This window comes from Pelodiscus sinensis, chromosome 6 (genome assembly GCF_052426305.1).
Source record: "Pelodiscus sinensis isolate ZL-2025 chromosome 6, ASM5242630v1, whole genome shotgun sequence".
NCBI lineage: Eukaryota > Metazoa > Chordata > Testudines > Trionychidae > Pelodiscus > Pelodiscus sinensis.
In genome coordinates this window covers 88,687,880-88,710,369 of record NC_143057.1, presented here as the reverse complement: position 1 = coordinate 88,710,369, position 22,490 = coordinate 88,687,880, and the positions used below count along the sequence as shown (strand labels likewise).

The 22,490-nt window shown below is 39.9% G+C and overlaps 1 protein-coding gene across 2 annotated transcripts in view; it reads right to left on the bottom strand.

Moving 5' to 3' along the window:
- CMYA5 (cardiomyopathy associated 5) overlaps positions 1 to 22,185 on the bottom strand; it is a 66,755-nt gene extending 44,570 nt beyond the window's left edge. For both annotated transcript variants that reach the window (XM_006119181.5, XM_075932342.2), the window contains exons 1-4: positions 21,952 to 22,185; positions 7,192 to 12,217; positions 2,621 to 2,716; positions 1,321 to 1,554 (exon numbers count right to left, since the gene is read on the bottom strand). In XM_006119181.5, the coding sequence (XP_006119243.3) occupies positions 1,321 to 1,554; positions 2,621 to 2,716; positions 7,192 to 12,217; positions 21,952 to 22,013 (5,418 nt within the window). In that variant the 5' untranslated portion in view covers positions 22,014 to 22,185. The remainder of the gene's footprint in view (positions 1 to 1,320; positions 1,555 to 2,620; positions 2,717 to 7,191; positions 12,218 to 21,951) is intronic.
- Positions 22,186 to 22,490: the final 305 nt, after the last annotated feature.

The window sequence follows — 22,490 nt, the reverse complement described above, 5'->3', positions numbered from 1 at the left end:
CTTATGCAAATGGAGCGTGGCATGGAATATCACTGTGCTTCATTTGCATAATTAATTAGCAGCCACTTTTGCACAAAAAAGGAACTGTGTAGACGGCTCCTTTTTGTGCAAAATCCCCCTCTTATGCAAGAGCCATTCTTTCTCATTTTTTCAGGAAGAACTTGAAAAACAACAAATGGTCTGGTAGCACTTTATAGACTAACAAAACATGTAGATGGCATCATGAGCTTTCGTGGGCACAGCCCACTTCTACAGATGACCGGAGTTTTGAGTTTAGGAAGTGCAGACCCAAAATAAATAGGGAAGGGGGGGAGGAAAAAAGGAGCAGAGGGTATGGAAATATCAAAGGGAAAAATAGGAAGGCAGAACTGGGAATCAGTGAGCACCTGAAGATTGGGTAGTTAAAACAAAGCAGATAAGAATCAAAGTCAATAGATAGTCCCCTTCCTAACACAGGAATCTACACAAAGAGCTGTTTGCACCTTCATTGAATGTTAGGTTGATAGTGTACCAACCATCCCACATCATGATTGAGGCCATTAGAATGAGAATTGAACTTGCAGATGAATTGCAATTCCAACGCCTCTCTGTGTATTTGGCTAGTAGAATTGGTTCGTGACAAGACAGCCACTTGAAGATCTTTTAAACAGTGATTAGGTAGATTAAAGTGTTCCCCAACAGGTTTCTGTATGTTCCCTTTATGTATATCTGATTTGAATGGCTCTTGTGCAAGAGGGGCTTTTTGTGCAAAAAGGAGCCGTCTACACAGTTCCTTTTTGAGCAAAAGCCTCTTGAGCAAACGCAGCTAATTAATTATGCAAATGAAGCACAGAGATATTCCATGCCGTGCTTCATTTGCATAAACTTTTCCAGAAGAAGGCTACTGTGTAGTCGTAACCTTCCAGTGGTTAGTTACCCTAACTGTTAAAAATGTGAGTCTTTTTCTAGTTTGGGCTCTTCTCAGTTCAATTACCATTTCCATTTCCTTCCAATTTCTTGTTACAACATCATTTGCTGTAATAAAGAACCCTCTCACAACAGATATCTTCTCTCTGCTCTCACAGACAGTGGCTGAGTCATCTCTTAGCCTGCTCTTCAATGAGCTAAACAGACTGCATTCCTTTAGTCTCTCACTGTGGAGGCATGTTTCCCACATGACATATAGTTCTTTTATCGCTTTTCGGAACCATCATATCATCCAGCAGTTCCAGAAGGAGTGTGTGAGATTTCAGAATTAAATTCCGGAGACAAAGTAGGTATAAAATTCCATATGTGACTAACATCATTAAAGTTTCTCTTATGGGTATAATTCATACTTACATTTAGAAAAACAACATCATCAAGTTCTTCAATTTCCTTTACAGTAGTCTCCAGGGTTTCCTTTGCTGAAACAATACTTTGTTGAAAGTTCACCATCTGTTCATATAAGTATTCCATTTTCATCTTCTTCGCTTCCTCAAAGTTGCGAGACTTCTCATCATACTGAGCTAAGACTTTACTGACCATCTCTTCATTCTGATCTTCTAAAAATTGTTCATTTTTTTTACTGTTTTCCTGAAAAAAGAAAACAGGAAAATCTGAGATGTAAAACTACATCATTGAATGAATGTACAGAAAACTCTCTAAATTATTTATCCATGAGCTATCAGTCATGCAGTCTTACAAAAAGACACATGCAATTATCTAAGCAAGTTTTTGAATAAAAATATTATTAGGTAAATACTTTAAAAACAATGGTAACATTTTCACACTTGATTGCCAACAGTTAAGGTGCCTATAGAAGCCTTATTTTCAGAGTAGCTGAACATCCAACATCGCTATTGAAGTCAACATAAGCTATAGGTGATAAAGCACCTTTGGGCATTTAGAACACTCATTTAGGTGACTAACTTTAGGTGCCTAATTTTAGGTATTCAACATTTGAAAATGTTGATCCATGCAAAAGATTTAATTTTAAAACAAAACAAATCAAAAGGGCTATCACAATCATTTTCCCATCTAGTGTGTGATAGTCACATATTCCTTTTAAGACTACACTTGAAAGAGAATCCTCTGAACTGTCATTCATGCTTAAATTCGACACTTTACACCTAAGTTTGAATAAAGACTCTAATTATCTTACCCATTACAAAGATAGTTTCCCCAGTTATCACCTCTAATATCATTAGCTCACAGACATTTACCTCCCCCCCCCCCCACCGCATCCTCCTTCTGTTCTGAAATTTGATTTGTCCTTTTCATATGTGTTCATTTTTTTAATTGAATCCTTTGGTATATATGGTTGTGACAATTTTCTTCTACTATTTGATCTGAGGAAATGAGTCTGGCCCACGAAAGCTCATCACCTAATAAACCATCTTGTTAGTCTTTAAAGTGCTACATAGTCCTGTTTTTTGTTTCATATTCCACACAGTGTTCACTGTGAGGCAGCATTGTATAGCTAAGCAACTATATAGCTTTCTCACATAAGCACTTACAGTAAGGAAACTTGAAGGACTAGTGAAACTGACAATTCCAGAATAAATGATAACATGAAACTATAAAATGGCATAAAATATTGTAAAGGACAGACAATATTGAAGGAAGAAAGGAAACAAGAGTATGGAGATATTAGACTTACCTCAACAGAATTAAACAGGGATTCTATTTCACTAACCAGCTCCTCAGTCTTCACTGATCTTTGCTGTAACTCTCCTAGCAAACCATCTAATTTATCCTGAAATAAAAAGTGGCAGCAGCTTTCTAAAAATGATACTCGGGAAATACTGCTTTATAAAGCTTTTACACAAAATAAATATTTAATGTTTCACCATTAGATGTTATTTGAACAATTATTAAAATTATTGTAATAGTTTCACTATGACTAGAAAGGCAAACACAGAAATGATGGCTGGATGATACCAACTTCAAAGCAGAAATAACATTTGATCCTTCAAGGCACTGAGTGTTTGTGTGAGGTGCATCACACCCTCAATTCCCACTGGCTATGTTGGAATTTGAGGGCACTCAGCACTGCACAGAAGTGATCAGGAAAGTGCAGGATCAGGCCCACAATGAGAAGAAAACACAAATAATTGTTAAGGGCTAGCCTAGGCAATAAACGATCTAGAAAATCAGACATATTTATGTTCCTGAGGTTCACTTTTAAAGTATCTATTTATTGAACACCAAACATCTGAACTTGCATTCCCTGTGCACTCAAAACTCAACAAAGTCATTGGGTGTTTTAGGTGTGCAAGCAAGGCAGAATAAGGCTCTAAGAACAATAAAGATAACATTGACAAAGTATCATAATAATACTGGAGCTGTCTCTCTATGCAGGAGACCTTCTTGACCTTCATTGAGAGGGAGCTGGCCATCTGCTCATATGCAGTTTATATTTCATAAGTGCACTTGGTTTTAATTAATTTGTATATATCCAAAAGGAAGGTTAAAAGAAGGTTGGTAGCAGCTTCCTAAAATCTGGCAAACTTCCACATCCAAAATGTGTTTAAAAAATACCACCTGACCTCTGAATTATAAATATCGTGTTTTATTGTAAAATGAATGTTACATTGATAAATATTTAGGACTTATCAATTTGAAATTGCAAGGTGACATTCTGTTTGTGAAGATAATGGCTCTATCAGTTTTCATAGGTTAATATGAATAACTGCTCTAATGCCAAAAGCTGAGAAAGTGAGCATTGTGTGGCCTTCATATTTCCTTAGCGATTATATATGTGTGAGTAACAAGAACCATACGTAGACAACCAAAGAGTAACATGAGCTTTGGCTGGTAGAAATCATGTGAAGTCAGACATGTGTTGTGGCCAGATTTAATTATTGGCTGTATCTCCAAGTTCCACAGCCAAGGAATGACATCAGGGGACATATCCATCATTGGAGTAAAACTCTACTGACTTCAGTACAGCTACACCAAGGATGACCTCAGACCTGTGACTTTATTAGTTACATTTTGGCAGCTGATTATAATTCACAACCAAAGCAAGAACTGCCCTTGATAAAATGGGGTGCATGAACAGACCAGAGAAAAAGAAAAATTTACAGCTGCGAAATTTTGTAAATATTTATGTTTGAGGGCAATATTTTATCATCTTAATTTTATTCTTACTTGTGAGTTAGCATTATAATATACTAGTGCAACAGAGCACATGTTAGATATTTACTTTCAGGCCAAAGTCAAGGGAAAAAGTTAAGTGGTGTAAGACAGTGAAAGTAACTTACAGGCAAAGAAGTCAGAATGAGATGCAAAGAGGTATAAGTTAAAGGTGAAATCAAAGGGAATTCTGCTTAAAAACTGACAACATGGCTCAGAATTGTTAATAAAGTTCCCATTGAAAAATGGTGTTTACTGATGACTGTGCACAATCCGAAAACACAGTGTGACTTTCAGATGCTGGATTCAGATTGCAGAGCTGCTAACAAGAAAAAAACAACCTTCTGACAACTAAGCTGGACAAACGTGATATGAAATAAATGAGATCGTAAAGATCATAATTCCATTTTTACAGTCACTTTTCACAGCAGAACTACAATTCAACAAAGAGAAGTGAAAAATGTTTTCACAAATATTTATATTGTAGGAATATTTTCAGGTATTCATTATACATAGCACACAAATTAATGAATACAGTTCATAATACTGTACTACATTCTAGCACTATGAAGAATACTCTTGTTAGAATGATGGATGAGGTGAATTTTTTCATACCTTTATTTTTTTTAAGCTTTTTTGAGCTTTTTATATTGCATACATCTGAAAATTGATATCAGAGAGGCCCGATGCAATTTTTTTTTTAAATAACACTGCTGCACATTTAGGCTCCATGTAAGACGCTTTCACTCTCCACTGAAACCAGTGAGGGATTGTCAACACAGCAGGGCAAAACTACACAATTGACGTAGAATTAAGCTACGCATCTTCAGCTACATCAATTATGTAGCTTAAGTCGAAATTGCTTAACTGGGCTTTTGGCGCTGTCTACACAGCAGGAAGTCAAAAGAAGAACACTTCAACTTCCCTTACTCCTCATAAAATGAGGGATAAGGAAGTCAGAGTAAGAAGTCCTCCAGCTCAACATTATTTTGAAATAAAGGCTTGTAGAGTAGACACACACTATGTTATTTCAGAATAACATTAGTTATTCCGAAATAACACTGCTGTGTAAACATAGCCTAAAAGACTGTCTGCACTACCTCTACAACCAAATGAGGAAAACCGATTAAAAACATGAGTCTAATGTACAGCGAACGTGAGGTTTTAGCAATGTTTTGTAACCAGGCTAAAGCCTTTGTCCAGTGTACTTAAACTGGACTAGTATCAATCCTATGACAATGTCAGTGTAAGCATAAAGAGGTTACTTTACAATGTCAAAGTGAAATGAATCAGTGTTACTGAAGTCATGCCTCTCTGCATGCCAAAAAGCAACCACCTATCATTACGGATGATGCTAAAACTAGGAAAGCCTAGTAAGACTTGATATGCAAACAATATCATGTAAAAATGGAATAAATAAAATCACCAATTTGGCAAGTTCATGACTGCAAGCCCACCTTAATTAAAATATTTCTTTCTTTTAGGGCCACATAAGAGAGCATCTTGCATTGCTTTGTTGTAACTAATCTGATAGTTATCTTGGTATCAGCATTTACTGGTCCAGTTCTCGGGAAAGTTTTGCATTTTTTATTACATAAATTGTGTAATATCTGGGCTTGTTACACAAATTCAGTGAACCAGTGCGGCCAGCAATGGTGTTAAATCAAACCCACCTCAGTATCTACTATTTTTATTCTCTCGTGAGATTCTCCACAACAGCCCAGATTCAGCCATAGTAAATATTTGCGTCTTGCATTGCGGCCTTTAAAAAAGTCATCAGGGCTTGTGCTTTGCCTCTCTTCCAAAGACATGCAACCCTGCTGACTAAAAGCAAGAGCTTGCCAGCCAAATGAACCTTCTACAGTGTCAAGTATCAGAGGGGTAGCCGTGTTAGTCTGAATCTGCAAAAGCGGCGAGGAGTCCTGTGGCACCTTATAGACTAACTGAAGTGTTGGAGCATAAGCTTTCATGGGCAAAGACCCACTTTGTCAGATGCATGCCTCTGACAAAGTGAGTCTTTTCCCACAAAAGCTTATGCTTCAACACTTCAGTTAGTCTATAAGGTGCCACAGGACTCCTCGCCGCTTCTACAGTGGCGCATCAGGCCATTCTAGTTTTAACAGATGAATAACTCTCACCTTCTGTGGATTGAGAGCCAGTGCTGCACCTAAAACATAAGGGTGATGTGTTCTTATTGGCCCAGCCCAAGAGGTGACACTGCATCTATGTTCAGAACTAGCTGAAGCTCCTGAATCAACTGCAAGTATAGCTGAAGGCAATGGTGCCCAAGCTTTTCACTAAAGAAACCCACATTGTCTGTTATTGCAACCCATCCACAGTTCACATTGTGGAGAGGGGCAAAACATAAGCCTCATTCTCCTCCTCCTTGCCCTGCTAAGGGATACTGACTATCCACAGCAGCTCCCTCCCATCCTGCACCCTAGCACCACACCCTAATCCTGGCTCAGAGTGGAGGAGAGGCCTGGAGTCAGGAGAAGAAACCAAGCCTGTTTCATGGCCTACAGTAGTGCTCCTGTCCTGCAGGGTGGGGCCTCATCCCCCACTCCAGATTTTCTGATCATGACCTACGACAAGAGTCACAGCACTACCTCAGGTCCAGCCCAGCTGCCTCTCTAAGGACACAGAGACAGGCTCAGCCCCAGGCGACAAGAACTGCTGCTGTGGGGTACATATGAGCTGGGCTCACTCTTCGGCTCACTATTCAACTCCTCCTCCCCCCCAGGCCCTCTCTCCACACTAGGGCCAGGACCAGTCTACAACCTTTCCATGATCTATACCGTGACCCACCATTTGGGAAACACTGGCTTAAAGAGAGTGCACTGTGATAATCTAGCCCAAAAAGGATTAAAGCATTGAAAACTATGGCAAAGTGCAAAGTTCCAGTTAATAGATAGCATGCATAGAAACTAAAAACCTAAAATACTTTCAATCTACTGAATCTGGAGTAGTCTCTACTTATTTCCAATCCCAAATTTGGGCTAAGGTTAGAGATGAATTACTTGTGCTTTAAGACACAGAGTCAATCAAGTAACAATCTGTTTTCAATTATAAAAATGTTAGCATAATACTTACCTTAATCTCCCTTATAGCAGTGTCCAGTGTCGTAACATCATGGGCTTCATGCTCCCCAAAAAGCTTGTCAATAGCAGAAATTGGGCACCTGCACTGGTAGCAATAGGTATCAATGTGGGCCTTTTTACTTTCTTTTTGTGAGCTCTCACTTTCAGGTGTTTCTAGAGATGATTTTTCAGAATTCACCATCACAAAGCCTGAATCCTCATGTTCAATGGTTGTCTCTCCTTCTTCCTCATTTTCAAATTCATAAATATAGCTAATCTGCTCAAAAGACTCCCCATCTCCCAATAATAAATCTTCATGTGCCAATTCAGAGGACCTTTCATCTTGCAAAAGTTCTTCTTGGGTAATCACTTCATAATCCATTGACTCAGCCAGATCTTCATCAGCCTCAAAGCATTGCTCCTCTCTTCTGGAGTCTGGTTGAAGGGTATGTAAATCATGCCTAAAAGGATGCAAGTCTAATTCACCTGATGCCTTATCAGACTCATGCTTTGCTATATCGTTGATGATATTTTCCCTGACACTTTTTTTACTTGTCTGCTCATCGGTATCTAATAGATATTTTCCCTGGCTTATTTTTTTGTTCAGTATTTCAGGATGATCATGTTCTAAATCATGTGCCTCACTTTTCATGGGTTGAATGTGATTTTTCAAATATGAAATTAACTCCTCTGGTTGCTGAGGAGTATTAACATGTGGGGGCCTTCCTTTGCCATACTGATTGCTTTCACTTTCATCAACAGGTGCTCTGCCATGAGGCATATAATTTTCCATTTTATTAACTGCAACTATTTCATGTTGTTCTTTCTGCTGATCTGTTGGAGGAAATACTTCCTTTGATTTATCTTGTACAGATGCTTCTTGTTGATTGGCAGTGACCTCAGCATCTAGTACTTGGCTGGACTCTTCATGACTCATTTGCTCTGACAATTCCTGGTTTGTTGCTGCAGAAGCATTTTCTTCCTCTCTTTGACTAGAGTGATCATTTCTTGCTTCTGAAACACTAAACTTACTTCCAAATGGAATTGCGTGAGCTGGCTGACAAATTGTTACTTTAATGTAACTGATAATTGGGTTTGTCTCTCTCACCACATTTTCTCCTTCTGACAAGACCTCAGTTTTAGCAGACTCTTCAGATAAAATATGAAGACATAGATGTTCCTCTTCAGTTACCTCATCAGAATCCATATGCTTGTCTTCTGAAACCGTCAGTTGGCTTGACAAGTCTTTATTAATAGACTGATCCTTTGAAACTTGATCTTTTTGAGACTCAGCCACATTACAGGGAATATCATCTTTGAGAATGTATTTTTCAAAATATATTCCAGTTTCATCATCTGTGTCAGAATTTCTTCTAGGAAAGGATGCATCAGAACTCGTGCTCTCTTCTTCAGAAAGAGGCTCATTTTCACCTTTTGTGTTTTCTCCCTCGGCTTCTGCATAGAGGTCCTTATATAAAAATGCCAGGGCAGGTGGCTCCTCTAGAAGTTCTGGGTTAATTGCACTGACTGATGTGGGAAACAACATAGACCGTTCTAATACTCCTCCTTCTGTATCAAATAAGGGTGTGCCTGCTAACTTTTGCTCATCTTCTTCATTTATCGCTTTTGTACTACTGTCAATTGATTTTTGCATAGTCAAAAATTTCTGAGCTTCTGCAGAAGACTGCAGCTTGCTTTCTTCTTCCATCATTCCATAAAAGGCTTCATCCAAGTCATTGTCTAGTAAGGTAAATTCATCTTCCAAAGTATTATCCAAACTTCTAGTTGATGATATGGTTTCTTCTGTATATTTCTTAGGGTTGTCTACTACAGCAACAAAGGGAAATAGCCCCTGAACAGATACCTCAGTGGGGGATTTGTCATCAATCAAAGTATACTTTTCAAAATAATCCATCTCAACGGCACTCTCATTAGGATTCGGATCTTTGCCACTTTCATTTTCTGACACTGTGGAAATTTCCTGTGCTGTTTCTACAATTTCCTGAGTATGTACTTTTTGTTCCACATCTTTAACTCTGGTATCATCTGCCATTAAGTTTTCTGAAATTTCTGTAGGTGTTCCACATGCTGGCACTTCGTGGTCAGCTACTGTATCACCATTATCAAACGGTTTTGTTTTGATCAGGGTATTTGTTTCTAAGTATTCTAGCTTATCTGGCATGTGTTTGCTTTCTTCTTCATCCACTGAAAAAATGAGTGGAACAGCATGAATATTCAATATCTCATAACCTTCTGAAATTATATTAAATGCATCTTTTTGTTCATGAGGTTCTGGAGTATATTTGGCTTCTTCTGTTAAAGTCTCCTCTCTTGATAGATAATGTTCAGGCTCTTTTGACCCTGCTTCTACATTTGAAAAATGCTGTTTTTCTTCTGCCTTTGTAAGGTCTCTGATGATAGTTACTTTTACATTATTTAAATTTTTATCTGAGACTGGATTACCTGGTACTGAGGAATATAAATTGTGTGTGTGGATTTCATTAATGGGCTCTGATAGAAGAGTACAGGAAGCTTCATTTGAAACAAAATCAGATCCCATTGTCATGTCTGATTTATTCTCATTAGTACTTGGGGCGGTATGTGCTATCAGAAGTCCACCTGGAAATAATTTTGATCCAGCTGAATAAGACTGATTTTCTTGCATCACAGTTTCATCAGTAAAGTCTGATGAAATGTCCATTGATTGTTCAGATGACGTATATTCTATGCCAGCCAAATAAGGTTCCTTTTCACATCTGTCTGCCTCTTTATTACAACTGTTTGAAAAAACATTTGATTGCTCTAACATCACATCTTCTGTGTCAGGCAAAGAAGAGTCAATATCGTGCTTCTCTTCCTCATTAATGGAGCCAGCTGAAATGTTCAACACTTCCGACATCAAGTCTGGCACTTCATGTTCATCAGGTTGCATTTCTTGCTTATAGACTTCATCAATGAAGGTGGGAGAAGGAGCTGTTAACTGTTCTGACCGCACGTATTCTGTGCCCACTGAGTAACCTTGAAGTTCTTGCCCATCTCTGTCATCAGTATGCATTAGTGACATAGTGACTGACTGTTCAGGTATCAGGTTTTCCATTTTAGATAAAGGTAGCTGAATTTCTTCACTCTCTGTTTCAGATAAAACTAGTTGTTCAGACTCAAGTTGTTCAGGTACAAGTAAATATGGCTGAATGTCTTCATTCTCTGCTTCTTCAATGGAATGTGATAAAATTTGATGTTCATGCTCCAATTGTGCAGCTTCTTTTTCTGTTTCTTCAATAGAATGCGATAACTCTAGAGGTTCTGAGTCCAGCTGGGCAGTTAAAGCTGAATGGGCTAGAATACTGTGCGTCTCTGGATGTTCAGACTCCAGTTGTGAACTTTCTTGTTTCTCTGCTTCACCAATGGAATATGATAAATCTGAAAGCTCAGAATCCAGGCCTGCAAAGACTTGTGAATAACACTCATTTTCTTGTGTTTCTGTTTCATCAGCAGGATTTGATAAATCTACATTTTCAAATTCCAGTTGTTCAAGTACAGGTGAATAAGACTGAATCTCTTGCTCTTCTGCTTCCTCAGTGGAATAGGATATATCTGGATGGTCACATTCTGACTGAGTAGTTATGGGAGAATGTGGCTGGATATCTTGTTGCTCTGAATGTTCAGAGTCCAATTGGGTAGTCTCTCCTTCTATTTCATAAGTAGAATATGATATATCTGGTTCTTCACACTCCAATTGTGCAGTTACAGGTGAATAAGGATGAATTTCTGGGTTTTCTCCTTCCTCCATGGAGTATGATAAAGCTGGATGGTCACACTCAGATTGTGCAGTTGTGGGCGAATAAGACTTAATATCCTGCTTTTTTGTATCAGATAAAACTGAATGTTCAGGCTCAGGTGGTGTAATCAGAGGTGAATAAAACTGAGTTTCTTGGTTCTCTGTTTCCTTGACAGCATGTGATGAACGAGAAAGTGCAGAGACAGATTCTGTAGACATAGGCACATCAGGCTGAGTTGTTTGCTCCTCTGGTTCATTAACAGAATCTGTTGAAATCGTCTTTGTGGTAAAAAATGAATGAGGCTGAATTTCCTGGTTCTCTCCTTCATCAATAAGATATGAAGTAATGGACAGTGACTGTTCTGAGCTCTCATGTAGAGTTTCAGCTGGAGAAGATTGTGCTTCCTTTCTCTCTTCTTTATCACGAGGAATTATTACACCCCCATTTGAAAAACTGCCAGATTCAATATGTGTTTCAACAGGTTTTACATTACGAAGTGAACCATCATCCTTGGGGCAATCCTTTTTAAGATGCATTAAAGAAGGCGAGGACAGGCTTTGATTTAGGAGTCCTTTGGGCTGTTGTTTCGGCTTCCTTTTTATATCTGCTGGCATAGCTGGATCTTTACTACTCTTCTTTTTAAAAAATTTTGGAGTTGCTTCTTCTGAAATTAAACTGAACTTCTGGATTTTAGCACTTACAGCTCCATTAAGGGCAGGCCTTTCTTTTTTCAGTCTATTTTCTTTACTCGTTGGTTTTGAAGCAATTGGAGCACGTGACACGGGTTCCCCTGTAACATCTGGCAAATATTGCTTATCTTTTGGAGTTTCTGCATCCATAGCTTGTGCTTCCAGTTCAGCAGCATTTAACTTAGCATCTTGCCCTTTTCTGGGAACATGTCTTGATTCTTGCATCTGCATTCCAGACAAGTCACTCTTTTTGTTACCCTGACTTCCCTTCATGTCTGAAGGCAGCAATGTCCGATCTGATGACTTACACATCCTTTTTCGGACAGTCTTACTTTCATCCATAAGAAAAATAACTTGCCCTTGAGGAGACTCTACAGATGAACTTTCAATACTGTAGAGATCAGAAGTAGCGCTAGCTTCTGAGGCCCAAGGTGTAGAACATCTGCTTGAGCTGGTCTCCCCTGTTATTCCACTATCTTCACTTTGAACTGTTACTGTAGAAAAGGACGGGTTGGACATGATGCATTGTAGCTTGGGTTTTACTTCTTCATTCTGGATAATGTTGTTTAAACTACAATAATAAATAAATAAATAAATAAATAAATAAAAGCATGATAGGCTCATTTATTATTTAAAAAACAAAGTAAAATCAAACATATCTAAGGAAAACTATTTTTCAGATTTTTTTAACTACTGTAACTATTAAAGGCATAAATAACATGACATTTTGTTGAAAAATATGCTATAGGCATTGCTAACATTGTATGTTATAAGGCTGTATAAAACCACGAAGGACTTCAGATTTTATCTCTATTATGCTAGCGTGAGATCAGGATCCGATTTTAAAACTTAAAGAAAGCTTACAGTTCAACAAAAATCTAAGCATGAAACAAATCAACAATATCACTAAAGATTAAGGTCTGATTTTGTAATGCCTACTAGCTTGTGGAATCATTATTGCTATGCTATGTTGGTGTAAAATGCTGACAGTGATTTGGTACCATTATAAACCTACTTTGCACAGGTGTAAATGACTAACTCAAAGTAGAAGGCAGTGGAGAATCAGGCCTATCGTTTACTATTACCTCTTAGTTCTTTTAATCTCCCAAGCACTTTACGAAGTTTAATTTCTTAATTTAAGACAATGATGTGTCCAAGGGTGTTACAAATAATAAAATATTATTCACATAAATCAGTGATTTTGGAGGAAATTCTCTGACATACCAATAAGTGATTAGTTACCACAATTTTTATAAACAAACCTTAAAAATATTTATGGTACATAAAATTCTGTCACTTCTATCAGTGATTTCAGTATATTTTTTCAGTAAAAATCCACAATCATTTCCCTGTACTGCCTTAAAAACTACAGTGGCATAAAAAGGTTAAAACTAAAACAATTAAGGATAAGGTCACAAATGTATTTCCGCCAAGAAGTTTGACTAGTAATATGAAGAAAATAGGAAAGACTTCCAACGAATGTTCAATGCCCAAATTTCTTCAGTACCAAATACCTTAAAAATTTCCATCCAAAAAAAGCAAACCACATAGAGGAAGCAGAAAATGTCATCTATTATCTATCTTTCTATCAAAGAGACCTTAACAAGTCTGGTAACCCACCTAGCTGACTGAAGGAAAACTGCCAGAGTCAGCAACCCCATCTGATTCACTACAAAGAGGAGCTCAGTAGAAGAGCTCTGTCTGTGTATGCTCAAAAGCTTTTCTCTTTCCCTGACAGAAGGTATAGCACATCCACTGAAGCAACCATGAACTCTCAAAGCCTTCTTCATAGGATGATGCAAACTTGCAGCTGAAAGATCTTAGTTCCAGTAAATGGAGGGAGATACTCATGCTCTGAACCACTACTCTTCTACTTTTTCTGGCTGATAGGAGACTCAAGGATCAGTGCCAAGAGGAACTCATTATGTTAGTGGACAACATGACTTTCAACAACAGCAGGAGGCGGCCAAGCAGCACTCTGTTTACACATGAGAAGTAGAGATTAGAGAAAAATATAAGCTGCAGCTAGGGTTGCCAGATGGTTTAACCAAAAATACCGACCTCCCCTCAACCCCCCCCCCCCCCCCAAAAAAAACTGTTGCGGGAAAAAATTCGGTTGAGGGAAAAAAACGGGGTGAGGAAACCAAAGTTGTTGAGGGGGAAAAAGAATGACTCAGTTATTAAGCAAAATAAATAAATAAATAAATAAATAAATAAATAATAAAACAGCATGGCCCTTTCAGTGCATGCAGAGTCAGAATAGGGATAGGAACAGGGGAGTGGTTGAGCACTACAACCCAGAGAAGGCATTGCTTCCCCTTGGTCTTTAGGCTTTTTGCTGGTGGCCATTTTGTTTTCTTGATCAAGCCAGAACACAGCTTCCCCACAGAACCAGGTAAGCAGGAGGTCCGGGGCCAAGAGTGTCAGGGGCTCGGAGCAGGGGAGGCCAGGGGCTGGGCCCAGTTGCAAAGTGTGTCATAGGATTGCCAGGCGTCCGGTATTTTCGCCTCCTGGCCGGGGAAAAAAATCAGAAAATACTGGACATTTTAGGTATCCGGTATTTTCTGAATTTTTTTTTTTACTGGACAGAAGGCAAAAATACCGGACTGTCCGGATCAATACTGGACACCTGGCAACCCTCGCTGCAGCCACTGTGATATCTAACTCACTCTGAACATACGGTAGAAGACAGACATCTGAAAGCATGAGGAGAAAAGAAAACCTGTCAAAGGAGCACAGTGACTGACAGAAAACCTTAAATTACAAAAACTAGAAGTATCCAGCCCTCCATTTCTTTATTCAAACATGCCCTGCCTTGGTTGTGTGTCATGCCTGTCACCAGATTGAGCACATCCAAGGCAAACTGACCGAAGGGTGACAATTTTGTTGCACAGCAATGTTGGAGGCTTGAAAATTTGTTTGCATTATGGAAAGGAAAGGAAAGGGAAAAGGAAAGTGCTTTATATCATACAAGTGTGTAAATACAGTTGGGGGTGTGTGTGGAGACACTCAGATGTTAAACTGGGGAAGAGGAGATTGTTGCAGTAAGAAGAGAGTGCAGGGGAGAAAGAGCGAATCTGCCTGGGAGATACAAATGGGAGAGAAGGTTAGAAGAAAATGAAGAGAGAGAGAGGCTAGAAAGCTGAAAAGCCACAACCAATGGGTACACAATGAACAAAAAAAAGTATCTAATGCCCCAAGGTATGGTCCTGGAGTGGGAAAGAGGAGTTCATAGGGCTTGATCCCCTAGATGCTGTGTATGCATTATATATATGGGAATCTAGGTGCCTCCGCCTTCCACCCTAAACTGCCAAGTGCAGTAGGTATTGAGTTTTGGGAGAAGGACCCCAGCAAGGGATTTCCATAGGATACTTCCTGTGAGTGCCTTCTGGCTGCTGCTGATTTTGTTCCCTGTGTAGTAAGGAAAAAGGGAGAGCACTGTGCCTGACTTGTTTCCACTGCTCTCACCAGTGCTGGCTATTTTGAGCAAGGAGCCCCCACCTGTCAGAAGGTTTCCATAACCTACACCTGAAAGTTCTTCCTGGCTGCTGCTCTCCATGAGGAGGGAGGGAAAGGAAGTCGCAGGCCTTGTGCCCTTAACAGGCCCCTCTGGGTTTGAAAAAGTGATAGAGAGCCTCTGAGCTGCACCTGGCCCAAACACCATGGATGAAAGACTGAGTAAGGCTGTGTTGGCATCAGCACAATTCAGATTAACAGGTGGGCAGGAATAGGAAACTGCTGCAGGAATCCCAGCACAGTCGTGCAGGACAACATGTCAGGTTGACCCAGCATACTGTGGCAAGTGTGTTAATCCAGAGCATCTTATGGCCATTGCTGCTATTTTACACATGCAAAACACATTGTTCACATTGAACCCTTTTACTTAAAACCTCAGCCCTAGTAGTGAATTTCCCAGAGCCATACTAGTATGTGCTCGCATACTCGTGTGTAGGGTAACATCTTCACACATCCAACATGCAGCCTATTGATTGCATGAGGCCTTTGTATGCTCTACATCTTTTTTCCTTTTCCTCTCCTTACTTAGAGAGAAGGTGCTGACCTATCTGAGAAACACTAAAAATACACAGACACAAACGGAGACATATTCCCCTACTCCCACTTCCTTTAGTAGGTGGGTCTAGAACTCTCATGCTTACAAATTCACATTTACCCCTCTGTGACAGTCCTCTCTTGGCCCCTGCCACAACCCACCCACTGGCTGCCATGCTGCTCCTTTTCTATTCTTGGTCCTGCTATGAGTGCAGGGGACTTGATTTCATGACCCCTTGAGGTCTCCCACTTCCCGTCCTATGATTCTCACCTATATAGACCCGTCCACTACTCAAGTTAAACTGCTCAACCCACTTCTCCTGCTACTTTCCGGCAGAGAACAGCCCCTGAGCCTGCCATGCCACCATTGTCTGTCTTCCTGACTCAGTTTAACTGCAAGCACAGTTGCCAACCCTCCAGGATTGTTCTGGAAACTCCAGGAAGCAAAAGATTACTCTTGAATTCAAGATTATTTCATGTGATGAAATTTCCAAGAACATATCCAATCAAAATGGGCAACCCTAATGGCAAGGAGGTAAATTTGTTGTTTTTATGGGAATTCTCCTGAGCCCAGTATTGGTTTCACCATTCAATTGCCTTTTGAGATTTTACCCTTTAAAAAAAACAACCCAAAAAGGTACTGGAAATAGTTACGACAACATAATACTGGTTATCTTTTGTTTTCTGTGTATTACACCGTGGGAGCCTGAAGTCCTTTTATCTATATGAGCCAGCTAATGGAAGAAGCACAGAGACTACAGTGCCTAGACAGTTAACTAGATGTTCTTTCCTTGTGACTAAACTTTTATTCCACATATGTGCCAGACACCACATGGAATACTACCAATAGAGATCTGTTAGCTTGAGTCAGACTAGTTTGCTTGGTGTTTTTCTGAGCAATATGACACATCCTTTCCAAATACCATCACTGCTTAATAAGAAAACATTATTTCTAAATGGCAATAGAAACACTAGGTATCAGTCAAGAAGATAATTTCACAAGGTACAGTATCAAAAAGCTAGTGCACACAGCACAGGCACTCAGAAGAACTGGTTTATTCATGCTGACAGCAAGACCATGATGTCTTGTGCTCTCTTGATGACAGATTCTTCTGATACTATATGTTAGTCTCCTCATTTCCAGAAATGATAAAAGATACCTGCAATACCGACCTTTGATAAAATGGCGAAAAGTAAGGCACTGTGACTTTGCTGGAGTTCCATGGAGACTGTTGGTATCAGAACAACTTTACTATAATCACATTTTAAAGACAGATAATTTCTGATGGACATAGCACATTGTAGCACAGACCTTGATCTTGGAACTAATAACTGCCTCATTTTACCCATCTGAACTACTTCTCTGGTTTTATTATGGCTAATTCTGTGCAAGTAAGGATTTTTTCTATGGTAGGATCGGGCCCTTTACTTGCACATTGCATGCTTATACACTTTCCAGCATTCTACTTCGGAACTTTAAAATGACGAACTTATGTTTTGTCACTGGGTTGTTGCTTAAACTGGCAAAGATAATCTGCTGCTAGCTTTGCATTTTGATATATCTTATTTAAGTCCTTCTTCTTGCACAGAATTATTTCCCCTCATCACCACCACCAAATAATGCTAAAACTGACTCTCTGGTAGCCTATATACTGGGTTTCAAATGCAGCCACCTGCCTTGTGAAGCTTTAGTCCAATGAGGGGAAAAAAACACCAAACTGTTACAGTTACCAGCAAATCCCCAACATTCCATGCTGGAAAATCATAACCACAGCCTGTTGCTATTTTAACTGTGCAATCCTTGAATGCAACTTTTACTAAGTACCTAACTAAAACACTTAGAATACCATCAACACTATGGCTCTCTTAGCTTCTCCAGATGGCCTATATTTCGCACACTCCATTTTTACCTATACCACAAACCAATTACTTCTTACCTTTGTTTCTGAAGTACCAGGTGTGCTCTCCTAAGATGGCCTACTCTCTAATGGTGCATCTACACTGCACCTATAGGTCAAAATAAGATACACAATTTGAGCTATGCAAATTGCGTATCTTATTTCTATCTAATTTCAAAATAGCTTATTTCAAAATTTGGTGCTGTCTACACAGTGCCAAATTTTGAAATAAAGCGCTATTCTGAAATGTCCCTTAATCCTTATGGAATGAGGGTTTCAGGAATGCCAGAATACCATGCCCGTTATTTCAAAATCTACTTCAAAATAACGGGCACGTTTAAAGACATGGAATAGTGCCGCTGTCTAGACGTAGCCTAATTGACTGTAGAAAGAGGCCACAAATGAAATAGGAAGAAACTAATTTTAGATCATGTAAATTGTTGTATTTTTCTGTCCAAAAGGAACAAGGTATTTTTCATATTTAAAAAATATTAGCTCTTTTTAATAGATTCTGAAAGACTGAAAAAGCTGTTCGCTCAAAGTAACTCCTTCTTTGCTGGGTGCACAGGGTTTGTAATGCTCAGGTTATTCACCAGCATTGCTATAACTTTTAAACGGCACTGGCAAACTAGTTTTATGAGTTCATTGACTTTGTATTTATTGTAGTTGTAGATAAGTACTTTCTCTGAAATACACACTATTGTATCCACAGTCTTCAACTATTGACTCAGTAATCCACTGGTGTCCTATTGCTCATTGAGATCTTACCTGTGTTATACACTGAATGACAAAAATATTAAATGATCAGTCAGAACTCTCTCTGCAGCACAGTATTTTAAGCTTGTCAATCTGGTCACTGGCAGATTGCCAGAGGAAATTCCAGAGACAAGGGCTCTCAGCTCCGAGCATCCTGCATAAAAGAACTTCAACAAAAGTACCTGCACTTGCAAAACTGCACTGGATGACCTCAAGAGTTGGAATGGGATATGAAAAGAACTGACAGCTCAGTATCCAGCTGTATAGGGTTCTAAACATGACAGAGAGGAAGGCAATGCTGGCCAGTTATAACTTCGCTGGGGGAGTTGGGAAACCGGAGTTCAATTCCTGTTTCTACAACAGGTTTTCTGTTTGCCCTGGGGCAAGGCTCTTGACTTCTCTATGCCCCCCTGGATCACTATACTCATCTTGCTTTGTAAAAACACTTGGAAATCTGTAGATGAAAAACATGGCATAGGTTCCTGTTATATTCTATGGCAAAACTCCCATTGAGCTTAATAGTGCAAGAGCCTACATCTAGAGCTGAACAGGCAACCATCAGTGTAGCACACAACTTACAAATATTAAACTGCAGTTAATGGCAAAACTTAAAAAATGACTAATAGTCTAGCACAGGGGTCTCCAACGATTTTATGTACGAGATCACTTTTTGAATTGAAGTGCAATCCAAGATCTACCCATGGTCTTGGGTTAAGGGATTTAGAGTGTGAGGGGCTCTCAGCTGAGCTTGGGGCAAGTTGTTGGGTGCAGGGCTGCTCGAGGCTAGGGCAGGGGCATGGGGCGGAGGAGGGGGGTCATGACTTGGGTAGGGGTTCCGAACCGGCTCCAGCTGAGCACTGCTTAGCTCAGTTGGCTCCTGGGTGATGGTGCAGTGGAGCTAAGGCAGGCTCATCCCTGCCCTAGTCCTGTACCACTCCCAAAAGCAGCCAGCAAACTTGCTCTGTCCCTAGTCCTGTTGTGCCCCCTCTCTGCTCTGTGGAGATAGGATACAGGGTGGGAGAAGGGGGCACCTTGACATCAGCACCCTCCTTTCCCTTCCCTATCCTGCACAGAATGCAGGAGGCTCCTGGGGGAACAGCTCAGAGGCAAAGGGCTGGAGATGTGCAGCAGTGGGAAGAGGAGCAGCTGAAGTGCTGGCACTTGGTAGTCTCTTAGCCAAACTAGTCAGGATCACCTGTCACAGGCTCTAAGAGCCACCAGTGGATCCTAATCTACTGATTGATAACCAATGGTCTAACATCACCTTAAAGACTAACAAAACATGTCGATGGTATTTTGTTAGTCTTTAAGGTGCTGCTAGACTATTCACTGTTTTAAGTTTTTCCAGTTACAGACTAATTCGGCTACCCCTCTGAAATTAATGACAGAGTCAGCTGCAGGATCAGGCATGTACATTTAAAATTTTAGACTTATGAAAAAGATCAAAGCATGAATTGCAATTATATCTTGCAACTGAGGCATCATATTTCACTTGCACACTCACACAGAGTTACAGAGTGCAGTTACACTTTATTGGCATGGCTTTTACATCTTTCCTGGGAGTTTCGCATGGGTAGTAAGTACATGGGTAAGAGCTGATAGCTCCAAATCTTCATTTTACTTTCATTTACAAAAATACCTAGCAGCTAAAAAGAAGTTTAAAAAAAGTAACTAAAAACCGTTTCTGTGACTTTGTTTGCCTTATTTGTATCATATGCCAAATGTTAATTCCCATTGCTGATCTCCTACAAAAGCAATGGAATACCCCTAACAATCATGATGTGAACAGAACTACACTAATTACACCAGATGTGAGTCAAACTGAGTTTTAAAAATGCAGATGCCCACTGAACACAACTATTTGGAAGGCTCCCCGTCCTGCCCTGTTAAACCAAGTAAATGCTGTTATGGGATATACATGAACTGTACCATTATTAATATAATGGACTGTTTAAGGAATCTATCACCCTGACTTATCAAATGATTTATCAGAAAACTATCTGCAGCATTATGATGCCTTGCCTGAATAGGTAATGGTACTTTATTTTTATTGTTTGCATTGTAGTAACACTCATCCCAGACAAGAATGAGATCCAATTGTACTAAGTACGTGCGAACACAGAAACATCTTCCCGGTCCCCACACTCCAACAGCTGTTAAAAAAAAAGGATGGTGGGAGGATATTTGAAGATAGAAAATGTGCTCCTCCCATCTGTAGCTTAAATAGTCGTTAATGTTATTTGAATTAAATATTGCTTATATAAAACAGAAATATCCAGCTGTCGATCCTGATTAAAAAACAATTTACGCATGTGCATAACTAAGTCCTTAGTAGTCCCATTGACTTCAAGAGGACTACACATATGGTTCAGGTTACACACACACACACACACACACACACACACACACACACACACTGAAGCAACTTCCCAAATTTGAACTAAAGAGTGTAACCAGCATGGATGCAATTTATCTTTTTATTCATGTGGTCCATTATCTTGGCTAGTACAGACTCCTATAGTACATTTTGGCACAGTAAGCTTGGAAATGACTCAGGTGATAGGAGTTTCCTCCCTTTCCTTTGGAAGAGCAATTCACATCAAATGAAACTTACGGTCAGGAAGTTTTCCATTTCTTAATTTCATCCCAATACCTCGAATTATAGTTAGGGAGCAGAGGAAAGGTACCTGAGAATGAGTCCATGGCAAAATTGGGCATTATTATGAGTAGGGTTCCATTGTTTTCCTCTGCCCATGAAAAACTTTTCTGGTAACCCTCCAAATCATTCCTGAACATGATAGGCTGCAAGATGGCTTTGTATACGCAAGAACAACTCCCATCACTTGGGTGGCTGGAAGTGTGTCACTCAAACCCTTTATCAAATACACTTCAGAAGCTATTTTTCAAATATTACCACTTATTTTCCAACTGTTTACAATATACATTTAGCAGTGATGGCTTCTGTTAGCAGACAACAATCTCCTGCTCTTGACCTACATTAGCTGGGCTCAAAGTATCTCACTGAAATCAGTGGCATTCTGTGTGGGCACAAGGGTCTGCTCACATGGATCAGATCGTGGCAGAGACAGGACCAGAACTCATAGAAAGCACTCATCCAAGCCATTTCTCAGCAGTATCTCTGTTAGGAACTTTGGCCTCTGTATAAAATGCCTAAAACCAAACAGCATTCTGTGCCCCTTTTCACCCCAAAAATCAGAATCCAAGAAGGCCTCTGATCCTTGGTGGAAGGAGCTCAGAGTCCTCCTACCTCACACCACTGCTGACATGTAAATCCCCAGAATAAGTAAGATCAATATGTAACAAAAAGTCAGCCAGAAAGGGAGGGGCAGGAGATGCCACTCCAGCTGGCATGCTGCAGACGCTTTAAATAGAAAACCCTTCAGTGCTCAGGACTGGCACTTACAGAATAAAACCTAATTACAGCCAAATTAACCAGAAAGTCTCACTAGCAGATTTTCATTTGTTTGAGTCAAACACTAATGGGGAGGGGAGAGTAACATGGGAAACCTGGGATCCAGGCCTCCCAAGTGGAATGTCCTGCCCATGCATGCAGGCTTGCTCCTTTCTGGAGAGAGAGTACCTGTTAGTCAGCTCCTCCTCTTCTTGGGGCTCCACAAACCCTTCGGGGACTTCATCCTCCATAGAGAAGGAAATCTCAGATGCTCTGCCGCACCCAAAGCCAGAGAAACCCTCCACTGAGTTCAAGCCCTTGCTGGGATTTTTACCCCTATCCTGTCCTCCCCAGGGTTGCCTGAAGCAACTGTCATCCCCAGCAGCTTCAGTTCTCCTGACTCAGGGGAGTCTTTAAATAGAAGGCAGGAAAGTTACAACACCAAGTTGCTGTTGCTGCCTAGGTCTTACCACTGGGTCCTAGCACCAACCTCACCCCAGCACACAGTGAATGATAAAAAGGACAATCCAGCAACTGCAGCCACTTCTCTGGGCTGCTTAGGCCATTCACAAACTCAGCTCATTTTGCTACTAAGAAGCTTTTGATAACAGTATTTTATAGCCAAACATGCTGGCTAAATGAGTTACAAAAGAAATACAAGTCAGAGCTCCAAGTGACCATCCCAAAGCAGAAGAAAGGTAACACACACTCAAGTTGGGGCTAGGAAA